Consider the following 13,257-nt stretch of genomic DNA (forward strand, 5'->3'; position numbering starts at 1 on the left):
CCTACATCTAGACAATTTCGATTGTAATAGAAAGCTAGGGAGTATCTTAAAAACAGAAAATAAAGATAAATAAATAAAATTACTTAGTGGACAAAGTTAAGTATAATGCATAGTGACCTTTATATTAATGCGATTTCCTTATTTCGGGATTTTCACTAAATTGCAAAATATATTTTAGAGACTATTGTAATTAATTTGAGTTTTTATCAAAGTGCTATATTTTTTTCTTCTTCAAAACCCAGAACAGAAGGTACTAGAAATTAGGGAGATGCGTAGTTTTATTATGACAGTAATCCATCTTTTTGTGTGTCAAGAACTTCATATTATAATTCAAAATAAGTTTAATTTTAAACAATTGCACATTCATAGTTTAATTAAAATGTAATTATCATTTAACTTGTAGATCTGCATGAAATGTCTGAGTTTTGTTGTAATTATCATTGTAATTACTAAAATACACAATTATTAATGATATCTGCTTGTAGATCTGAATAGGCTGTCTGGATTTTAATAAGTATAATAATGTTTCCTAATAGACGATTATTATGTATTGTTTTAAATAAAGAGGAATGACAAGTTAATCCTCAGAACATTGACCTAGTATGGATCTTCTAAATGACAACTGTGTCATACTGGAGGCAAAGACAAAAAACAAAACAAAACAAATGATTTTAAGGATCAAGTACAATGTTGTTGTTTTTTCTAAATCAGCAATCATCTAATTGAATTGGAGTACACAAAAACGATAGTTAATAAGAAACTGAGAATGAAGACGTGAAAAATAAAAATAATCAAAAGTTTTTATTATGTCAGAAATTTTATATTGACTCAATGAGACACTTCGTTTTATAAGACTTTTCATATAAAAAGACAACTGCATGTACTGTTTACCATGTATTTCATGATTGATATGGAAGTTCAGATGCAGAGTTCGTTAGTTTGAAAATAAACCACCAAAAAAATACAAAAGGCATATGTAAAGAATGCGTCGCAAAATTTATATTCAGAAAACGGAAAATTATCGTAATTGTTATTATTCTTTATAAAGAAGTAAATATCTTATGAATATTAAAACAAGACGATCAGCTGTTTTCCTAAAATGAAATATGAATATAGCAAACACGAAAACAGATTCAGATTCAAACAACCACTGAATGGAAAATACACTAAGAGAGTGCATTTGTTGTACATGTATATTCTCGCTACATTGAAGACCTGTTGGTGACCTTCTGCTGTTGTTTTTTCTATGGTCGGGTTGTTGTCTCTTTGGCACATTCCCCATTTCCATTCTCAATTTTATCTTGTACATATAAATATGAAGATGTGGTATGAGTTCCAATGAGTCAAGGCTCCATTCAAGTGTACATATTTCATCTGTTGTTGCTTTATCCTTATTGGTGTAATTTTTCAATAAAAATATTATGTATATGCCTATGTTTTGATACAAATTGACGACATTTACAAATATTACAGCCATGTCTATATGGTACTGACAATTTAGATGTCCCATGTTGAGATGTTTTTTATTGCTATTTTAGATATGAGAAACTGCCTTACCAAATTGATAAGTTCACCATAAAGTTAGTTATATACCGTCTACTAATCTTATATCTTATAAAAACTATGTGTATGTTGTCACTTTTAAGATACTACATTGGATCGTGATGTCAAATTGTTTTTTTTTAACGTTCAGTGGCAAATATTCCATGCATATTCCGGACGAGAGTGTATCACACATGATATTTCTGCGCTTATGATATGTTCATGCCAAATTGACCAATCTACTGTATCATACTTATTCCGGCATTAAGAAATCGTAAATTTAAGATAGGACAGAACTACTTGATTGTTTTTATAAGTATTGTAATTGGTTTCTGATGTTTCGTGAAATATTAATTGAATTTACAGAACTAAAGATTAGTCAGTTGGTAAGTTCTGATTAGTTGTTCGACCAAAACAAAGTGCGGTAAATTCAGATGGCCACTAAAATAAGGCGGGCATTTTGGAAAGGGATGCACATTTGCTTTGCACTCCATATCTCCTGCATACTTATACACCTAATACAGCCATATTTTATTGTTGGATGTTAGAAGACTACAAGACCATATTTCTATACCTACGTATACCTTCGAGGGGGTTTAATACGTGGTACGCATAACACAAAGCATGTTTGGAACAAGACAAATAAGACATCAACTCAACAAAAATTCTGCAAAACTAACATAGGAAAGATAAACTAATATCTCGAGTCTGATACAGCATGTATTCATAGTATAAAAAAGTAACAAGAGTACAAAATACATGCACAGATATTCTGAATACTAGTATGCGACACCTAGAGGGGTATCACTCATTAGTACATTTGTACCTTTAATTGCTTCAGACTGCAAGAAACAGCAATAATCTTTAGTATCCTTAACTCGAGGCAACTGCAAAGTATCGCGAGACTGAGTCTGACAGTAAGAAGGGACAAAACATACTTACACCCTGAATCCTGACAGAGCAGGAGAGGGCAACAGTCATTTATAGCTTAAGCTCAAGCAACAAGAGAGGGCAACAGCCAATGATTGGGATAATGCAGAGGCAGTGCTAAGTAACTTACATTGACAATGCATTTGACTCGACACAAACTGTTTATCACCGTGTGATGAGTAAAACTAATGTTAAGAGTCATTAAACCATTTTTATCATTTCGTTCTCCAAGTCAAAAGAAAAAAAATCATAAAGTTAATAGTCAACGGGCTACGGGAGATAACTCGATTTGTTTGCTGAGTCAAAACTCATATTGGACATGAAACGTGTCCCTATTTTAATTAACCCAGCATGTAATTCTATTTTTTATACATTCAGCAAAAAGGTAATTTTGTGATAATTAAAAAATATTCCTCGGAATATTGTTCCAACTGTACAATCACTACACAATACTTGTAGTCAGCTATTCTTTTTTTCCAACCGTCTTTTAGTTCGAAAAAAAGTTGGTATACTACCGGTAGGTTTACTATTTTCAAATCCCTTTCAGAGGAGATTTGAATGCACCTGCCAACGGTTCACAGGAGTTAATTTTAAAAGTTAGCTTGTGCATGTTAATCGATATAGATCTATATAACCCAAATGTCTACGAAATATTGAAATAGTATAGGTTCTCTACTAAATAAAAGCTGGGAACAGTATAGCTTACATATATGTTCCTGATAAAAGTGAAGCTAAAATTCGTCATTTGTTTCTTCTAAAATCTCCATGATATAATAAATGAGGAAAATAGACTGGAATTTTCTTTAAGTTTCCGTAAAACTCTAGCATTCTTAAATAAAATTAAAACAGATAAGACACATTCTAGTGCATGTTAAATATCCCTAGCAACAACTCCCAAGGGGTTCAGTAGATGATCTAATGAAAGGCAAAACTTAAACCATAACGAATCCAAACATGAGGGTTAGATTGGGAATATATAGGTTTACAATTGTTGCCGCAAGTAAGGGGAAGCTTGAACTTTATATAGAAAGCATTAAATGTGTATCATATTGAAATTTAATATTAATACAAGAGTGCACACGTTGAAAAGTCTCGCCTGATTTACTGACCATTTATTTTATGTTGAAAGTCTTAAAGATAAATGTTTTACAACAAATATAACATAAAAGTCTGAACATTTCTAATCCATGAAAATAAGGTCAATGGTCAGGTGAATCCTACCAGACAGACATACACACCTTACAATTATTCCATAAACCAATTATAGTTGACCTATTGCTTATGGTTATTATGAAGGATTTGTATAGTGGGACTTACTATATACACATCTTTGTTACTATAAAATAGATCAAAACACGAAAAAATTAGCAATGACAATGAAAATGAGGTTAAGGACGAAAGATACCAGAGGGATCATAGTCAAATTCATAGATCGAAAATAAACTGACAACGCCATAACTAAAAATAAAAAGACAAATAATAGAACAGACAGAAAGACTAAGCAACAGGAACCCCACCAAAAACTGGGGGTGATCTCTGGTGCTCCGGAAGGATAAGCAGATCCTGCTCCACATGTGGCACCTGTTGTGTTGCTTATGTTATTACAAATCCAGTGAAACCTGACTGATAGACATGTACACCTTACAGTTATTCCATACGCCAAATATAGCTGACATATTGGTTTTAGAACTTGAAAAACAGACCAAACGCAGAAATGAAACATGTCTAATGAACCTGAAAATGAGACCAAGGTCGGATAAAAACTGTCAGACTGTCAGATTTGTACCCCTTGGAATCATTCCATACATCACATATAGTTGACCTGCTGCTTAAAGTATCTGAAAATGGATCTAATTGCCTTACTTTAATCTTGATCACGGATTCACAAAATGAGGTCGAGGTCAGGAGAACCCTGTCAGACCAACATGAAGACGTTGCAAGAAAACCATATACCAAATATAGTTATCCTATAACTCATCATAACGAGAAATTGACATGAACCTTTTTTCTGTCCTTGAACCATGAAAATAAGGCTTAGAACAATGGACATATTTTGAAGCATCAGTTCAAGATTATGGCTGTTTTTTCAAATTTATTTAAACATATATATAAACCCCTTATGTTATTGATTTTGTATTTACATTGTGTCATAGATCAAATTTATTTGTTCAGTGTATGTTCACTTGTGTTAATATGTCCGACTCTTTTGATTGAGTAAAGCTGATATTTTATAGTGTGTATTTCTCAGGGATGGGGTAATTGAAAATATAATGGTAATTAAGTGTAATGCATTACAATTTTCCATGTAATTGAATGTTATGTGTAACTGAGCATTTTTTAATTACATTTCTATGTTGTGATGTTACACTATTGTTTCAGATAAGGGTGAACGTTGGTACATGTACCTTTTAAAACATTTAAACCCACTGTATTTGTTTGCACCTGTTTTAATTAAGGCTAGAATCTGAAGTTCAGTAGTTGTCCTTTGTTGATGTGGTCTGTAAGTGTTTCTTATTTTTTTATATAGATTAGACTTGGTTTTCCCATTTGAAGGGTTTTAAATTACACTAGTAATTTTTGAGACCTTTATAGATTGCTGTTCAGTGTGAGCTAAAACTCTGTGTTGAAGATCGTACTTTGACCAATAAGGTTTTACTTTTACAAATATGACTTGGATGGAGAGTTGTCTCATTGGCACTCGTTACCCATCTTCTTATTTTATCTGTATATATGACAGACGGAACATCAAATAAGGATTATTTTACCTTCTGAAATATAAAGCTTTATACAAATAGTTTACACCGGATAGTAATCCCTACATATCTCTCATTATGCAACTTTAATCCTAGGAGAGACAATAAATTGTATACGACCACAGAGGTTCAACCCTGCACCGTTGCAAAAATGGACACAATATTCATGCTTGATACAGGTTTGAATTTGGATTGTAATCAAATATTTGACACATAATAGGTTTTGGACACAGAAAAACTGTAGTTGAACTTAGAATTAGTAATATGATGCTTTTGTCTAATACACTATGCTGTTGCTAATTGCCACCTCCCAAAAAATAAAAATATCACCCCCTTTATTTTCATTTTATGCAATACACTATGCTGATGCATATTTACCCCAACCCGAAAAAAATAAAGTGTACCCCCTCCCCAATTTTGTTTTTTCATCCCCCCTTTTATCCAACATTCTTTCCTTCAAGTTATGGTCATAGTTTTAATTCAAATTTCTATAAAAATGCATAGGATGAATCAAATTTTATTAGGGTCAAACAAGACTTTCCAAAATGAATAATTTTATAGGCCAGTAACAACAAGAAATTATAAAACAGTTGTATAAAAGTAAGCTACAAATAAAAAAATGTTAAACTGCTAAATATAATATCATTTATTTGCATAAAAAAATCACAGAGTAAACATGTATTGTTATTCACAGAAAAAAAAATTAATATCAATGCTTAATGCCCTCTGTAACCCCTTTTACATCAACTTGTACAAAATTATCCTAAATTAGACTTGTTTAAAGCACAACAGGTTATAATAACAATTTTTCTTAATTCTTAACCATGGCTAGCTGACCCCATATTTCAGAGAAATTGATTTCAATTTGATATTCAGCTAGTTTCTTTTATTTTGCAATAACTTTTACAAATATTTAGAAAAAAATACCTGCCCACCCATGGCCAACGATCACAATAAAAGAATATTGTTGGATAAAATCTTAGATTTTTGTTATTCACCTAGCCAGTATACTATAAATATATATTGTTTCTAAGATATTAAAACAAACATGCAACATACAAAAGTACAAAATACATATTCAAGTTAATTTGTATAATAATGATAACAAACAGTAAATTAACAACTCTATTGAAGATATGGATATGAAGACAAGCATAACATACAAAAGGTAAATATGTTATAGAAACTTTTGAACTCATGCAGGATTTTCATAGAGGCTAGCTCCACAATGTTCATGCTTGTTGTTTAAAAAGTACTGATACATGTTCTTAATATTTCAAAAACAGGGTATCCACAAGGTACGTTTGAATACTGCTAGGATATGAATGGTCTAGTAAAATTGGAAGACCAAAAGGCTTTCCAAAAAGACAAGTTTACTGTTACTTTACATATAGCTAAAACTACATATTTAAAAAAAAAAGGTTTATAAATAATTTTGATTTGAGCTGAAGGACAGGCAATCTATAAAACTTCTGTTCAAAAGATGTATATTCACTCCATAGAAAACAATATAAATGTGTAACAACTTAAAATGATAAATATAAACTAACAGACAAATCCATCACTTGAGATAATTACATGTTTTAAACTAGGATGCAATGTGGTATACACAAAAAAATGAAAATCTGTAAATCTTTATTATTTAAAATTATACATGTATAGATTCTCAAAATTCAACAACAAAAGAGAGATAACTCTAGCTCTCCTTTAGAAAAAAAGTTTTAAACTGGAAAAATTACACAGAAAGTAATGTAAAAAAACTTTGATAGAGTTGAGTGAATCATTGGAAAACAAATAGACACGTTACGAAAAGGTACATTCTCCACGCTGAGGTTGACAAATTAGACTTTAAATTTGGGGACAGTGTCAAAACATTGATTATAGATTTAAACAGGTAAAATCTAAATCCTGTACGTCTTGGTTAATTCAAATTACATTTATCTAGAACATCATTATACATGTATGTAACATCTTATACGACAATTGCTTTTGTGATATCATTGCTGGCTAAAATCTGGCATAAGACATAAAAGGTGTACCATGTAGGAGTGGGTGGTCTAGAAAAAGGGGGGCTGAGGGTTATACAACTTCATTCAATTCTAGATTGATAATCATATATTATACATAGTAAGCACATTAAATTTTAGGATTTTTTTTTGGCTAAGTTACTCATTCTGCCTTTTCTCAACTCAAAACTCCCGTCCTGCCTTTTCAAATTTAATCCTAGTCCCCTCCCTCTCCCTGAAAAAAACCACCTGGTTCCTCCATAGGGTAGTGATAGGTACCTATCCAACAGATTTAATTTAAAAAAAAACATATTTGTTTTAGAGAAACTCCTAGCAGGAAAGACCCATCGATCATCAGTGTCACTTTTTTCATATTCTCATTTTCTTATGAAACGGTTGGCGAATTTCCACAAATGTTTCAGGAATTAATGAAATACAAAATATCTGCATAAGGTGGTTCTAAGATGTAAATGCAAACAATGGTTTAACACTAGTAATTTGGGGCCCTTGATAGCTCGTTGTTCGGTGTGAGCCAAGGCTCCGTGTTGAAGGCCGTACATTGACCTATAATGGTTTACTTTTTTAAATTGTTATTTGGATGGAGAGTTGTCTCATTGGCACTCACACCACATCTTCCTATATCTATTAAGTCATTATGCAATGCTTTTGAAACTCTGCAGGGTTGTTCAACCGATGAGTAGCGAGTCATATTTTACACAAACCTCTTCTCGTTCTGAACATACATGAAATATTTGCCACTGAAAGTTAATTAACTAACAATCAATCAATCACAAACTATTATACAGAAAATACAAAATGAGCTGTCACTTTTGAAATTGAGACAAAGTTGGAAGGAAATAAAGAAAGAAAATACATGACTTCGAAGCTACATGTATATGACCGGGCGAAAATTTTCTAAAACTATATAGTGCAACATGCCTCAAGTTGAAATTGTGTTTTAGTTGTTTTAAAACAGACCCCGTTAGATAAAAATTTAGGTGGAAAACAACTGGATCAAAATACATAGACTGTTTTTTTTTAAAAACTATATAAAAATGATCGTTACATATATATTCACGAATTGGTATACAACAGATTATAATACTTAAGATTATTTGCAAGATATATTAAGGGCTCGCCAAAGAATTCACACATGTATGTACCCCGTGTCTCCGTTGCCCCGGACATCTACTGCATTAACATGAACGTCCCCCTATTTTTTGCAGTATTATTATACTTTCTTAAAAATATAATGGAAATTAGTAATATCTATTTCTTATATTTCTTATCGTATAAATGTTATTGAATATTCGTTCCATACGGAATTGCCTGCGAAAGGATCAATGCAGTTTTTAAATAAAATCCAATGTATACACAGGTAATCTCTTTGGTGTTGTGACACAGTCCCCACATTTAAAGTGTAATTTGTCAACCTCAGCGTCACGAGTATACCTTTTCGTAACATGTCTATTAGGTTAAAGGAGATTTGAAATTGCTATGATCATCCATCTGTCGTACAAAAATATTTTCTCTATGGATACATAGCACAGAACATGGTAACCAACAAGAATTGATTTTAACTGGTTATAGGCAAATACAGTTCACAGTTTATAATGTTCAAATATCTACAATGAACAGGAATCATATTTTTATTCTGTAAATAATTAATGACAGAGAAATAAAATTTTAATCAATTCAAACGTTTTTAGTGTTTTCTATTATGATACCCTGCCACAAGATCAATCAGGAAATTTAAGAAATCTGAGTTTTATAAAAAATTTGAATTTTGTTTTTCATCATGAAAAATAAAAAAAAACATGTTATGTAATTTGTCTTAAATCTAAATATTAACCCATTAATCTCAGTGCAGCTAATGCCACCAGTGTACAAGACACAATAGTACCTACAGTATTCTTTATTATATCATTTCTATATTGTTCATATGTAGTTTTTAAATTAGCAACATCTGTATCAATTTTGTTACGTACAATTTGCAATTGTTTTTCATTTTCTGCATGTGCCTCCATAGACCTACTCCTCTCTAAATTAATATCTAGTTTGACGTGACCTTTCAGCTTTGATATTTCATCAGTTACATAAGTTTTCATTTGAAGGATTTCAGCAGTTTGCATTTGATTTTCATTTCGCAACATAGTAAATTCACTTTTTTCTAATATAACCATGTCTTTTTTCACTGCACCAATCTGTGCCATAAGTTGTTGAACCATGATTTCCTGTTGAGGTTTTGTAACCATGTTCTTAGTATGATGTTCAATTGATGTATTGAGAACCTCAATAAATGCCTCCACCATGCAAACGGATTGTTCTCTTGAAAACCCCTTGCTGTGAAACTTGTTTGCTAAACTTAAGGTGTCAAAATAGAAGAGTTTTACTTCTTTAGTTGCTGCCGGATTTATAGATCTCCATTCATCTGATTGAAGGGAAGAACTAGAAATTGTTGCTTTATCCGGTATAGCTTGAACCTTTGTTGGACCAGCTGATGTGGAAAATTGTAAAGTGGTACTGGCAGCCGTCTGTGGTTCAGATATTGAGGTAGTGTTGGCTATTGTCTGTGGTTCTGATATGGCAGTATTGCTGCCAAGTGTTTGTGTTTCAGATATGGCAGTTGTCTGAGGTTCGGATATGGGGGTAGCCTTTGCATCTACATGATCATACTTTGAGGAATTAAATCTTTTTGAAAGTAATCTTGTATCATCCAATTTTGTTTCTATTATATTGTCTAGTTTAAAGAATATGAATGACTTGTTTTGGCTTGTACGTCCAACATAATGTCTGATATGATGCAATTCTGAAATATGCTGACTTTTAAAGTCGACTACGTTTTGCGAATTTGATAATCTTTCTCCGATAAAATGTTTTAACTTTTGAGAAGAAAGTCTTCCTAACACTCTTTGTGTCATGACTTAAACAAGCTTACATGTTAGTCGCCTCAATATACAGTTCCCAACTATGGATCTTGTGACATTCAAAAGTTATGGAAAATATTTCAACAGAATCATATCTGGTTCTTAATCAACCTATTGAACGAAATTGATACACAAAACATCAACAAGGAACCAGTTTGATTAAAAATAATAGTTGTGTCACGTCTCCGTTTGGGATATAGAAGATTTCCGGAATTATGCAATCTCACAGTATTTGAGGTAATTAAAAAGAATTCCACCTGTGTGATTAACGCTATAAACAACCCAAGAACACGGCAGTAAATTCCATATTTGTCTATTTTAACCTAAGGCAATTAAAAAGAATTCCGCCTGCGTGTTTATAATAAGACTTGTGCAAAAGGTTGATTATTACCTGGTAAAATATATACAAGAAAAAGGATACCAGCTCAGTCTCCCTAGCCTGGGATCCCGACTCACTGCTCGACAGTAGTCAGATTAGATTTGACCTCAAGGCACAGTGCTTGGTCCAATTTTATTTTTAATCTTTATTAATGATTTGGCAGAATATATTGAACATAATACATTAAGATTGTTTGCAGATGATAGCATTATTTATAGGGAAATTAAAAAACCAGATGACACACTTAAACTACAGTCTGACTTAGAAGCGGCCGGCAAGTGGGAGCAGGACTGGCTCATACATTTTCACCCTGATAAGTGCAACATTCTCAGTGTAACTAAAAAACGGAAACCTTTAGACTTCACTTATAAATTACACAATCACTCTCTAGAAAAAGTCGACTCTACAAAATATTTAGGCCTAACTCTTCAATCAAATTTAAAATTGGACAAACATATCGATAACATGACATCAAATAGTACGGTGACCAGACCCAATATTTTTTAGATTTAATCGTCAAACATACTATATGGCTATATTATATATCATTGGATTCGGAAAATTGAGTACTATTGAAATATCGATGTCGTCAAAAAAAAATGTGGTAACAGTTTTGCATAAAATGAGGTCAAAGATCAAATTCTGTTTTTATTTTTTCTTCTTCTATACTTTCAAAATTTGAAGAAATATACAACAATTTAGGTTAAATTCTAGATAAATACATTTTCTTATATCAATTTTCAATGAATCATCTCGAAAATGTTCAAAAAAAAAATTGAAAAAGAAATCGATTCTCAATAAATGATGAATATTATTTTTACCTGCATCCTTCTGTCATGAAGGCATATTTTGCATAAGACCATTCATGAAATTCATTAAAACTGAAAAGCACTCAATTATTCGAAAATAGTTACAATTCAACATTCCAATCAAAGAGATCCACACAACAGAATTATATCTTCTGGTTAATTGTCAAGGAACATGATTTGAAATTTCTACATAATTCTGACCCTTTACAGGACCAAAGCCCCGGACATGCAAGGTTTTGTAGTGAACAAACACATGACTCTTTCACATGCAGATTTTCCTTCAATGAAGACACAAGATCCTGCAAGAATTCTGCTGAAATATGCTTTTTAAAATAAACGGGGTGTAATGAATCATTTTACTCTCGCCAACCGTATTCTTAAGGTGACCGGATAGGGGTTTAGCAATGTGTAATGCGTTTCAAATTTTTAGTTTGAAACGAAGTACGTAAAACATACTGTTTCAGTGCCGTCTCGCAGGAAGGTAACCTGACTAAACTTACATCTTACTTGTGGTAAACTTGAATAATTATTATGATGGAGTGGTTTTAAAGAGATAGTTCTGATCATAAACCTTTGAATTATCTTTCATGCCAAAACAAGAGCTTCATCATTGTCAATATTACCGAAACTCTAAACACAACTGAAATAGTCGTGCGTGTCCTTCGAAGTCTTGTAGACAGTTTGTATACCTACTCCAAACAGAGACGAAGTTGCGTCGCATCCGGTAAGTACATGTGCAGCAGGCAATAGTTTACAAATTGTTGGGGAATTACAGACACATAGTTATTGAATGGGTGAAAATCTCCGCCCATCATTTACACTGCTAATGTTCCACATCTGCAACCACAACTCGCTTGTATGTGTCCTATTTTTATAGTAGCGAACACACAAAACAATTACAATTGCATAAGAGGTCTGTATGATTGTTCTTCCACTCTTTCACATTTCCCTTAACTCCGTGTCAAATTTTAAGGCATGGGGTATAGGCCTTCTCTTGAGTGCTGAACAAGTTACGACAGCCATGAACAGTGTTGGTATAAATAACTAAGTTTCAAACGTTCTGACTATGTAAAGCTCACATCAGGTGGAATCTTATCGGATTTGTCAAGGTTTTCCAGTCAGGAATACTTCTCCGCTCTATAATCTGATACACCTTGATGGAAGCTGTAGTCTCTGTGCGGCGTTCCCTTTCGGCAGACTTTATAGAGTTGTATGGCAAGCCGTTCTCGTCAAAACTATGTTTAAACCCTTTTTTCGAAAAAAATACACACTGAGAATTAAAAACCTAAAATAACACACTGAGAAATCGAAATTACACACTGAGATTTAAAAAAATAAAAAACACACACTGAGAATTCAAAATTACACACTGAGATTTAAAAAAGACACACTGAGATGAAATAAATTGAAAAACACACACTGAGAATTGTTAATTACACACTGAGATTTCAAAAATACTCACTGAGATTAATATGCGAATTACTAATGAATATTCATGAGATGAATAATTCAACAGATTTATATCTCGATCTCAAGAACTCTTGTCATTATAATGAAATGCGATTCCTTCAACCAACATTCGTAATAAATTTCAAGACTTAACATCGCTCATGTTCATAAGTTTGTTGCCTATAATTCAGATCATTACTACCAGTAATTAAACATGTGTCCCTTTTCAAAGTCTTCCAAAGTTTGTTTCCCTGATTTCGCTAGTTAATCTTTTATATTTTTGTTACGTTTATATGCTATAATAGACACTTGAGTAAAAATTTCACTGCATTCTTTTGCAGATTGCTCCAAAGTTTTCTTATAATTTTAATAAAGTTTTTAACCATTTGGTCATATTTTGTAATAAGAGTAAGTGGGTATTTTTCTTGTTCTTGTATTTCTAAAGTTTTTTTTATTAATAAT

The 13,257-nt window shown here is 32.2% G+C and overlaps 1 protein-coding gene across 1 annotated transcript; it reads right to left on the minus strand.

Annotated features, from left to right (window-relative positions):
* Positions 1–9,058: 9,058 nt before the first annotated feature.
* Positions 9,059–10,282, minus strand: LOC139512575 (mitochondrial calcium uniporter regulator 1-like). The gene has a single exon (XM_071300297.1). The coding sequence runs from the start codon at positions 10,150–10,152 to the stop codon at positions 9,079–9,081; it is 1,074 nt and encodes a 357-aa protein (XP_071156398.1). The 5' UTR covers positions 10,153–10,282; the 3' UTR covers positions 9,059–9,078.
* Between the last annotated feature and the right edge of the window lie 2,975 nt (positions 10,283–13,257).

The sequence above is a fragment of the Mytilus edulis genome, chromosome 2 (assembly GCF_963676685.1).
Source record: "Mytilus edulis chromosome 2, xbMytEdul2.2, whole genome shotgun sequence".
In the NCBI taxonomy this organism is placed as follows: domain Eukaryota; kingdom Metazoa; phylum Mollusca; class Bivalvia; order Mytilida; family Mytilidae; genus Mytilus; species Mytilus edulis.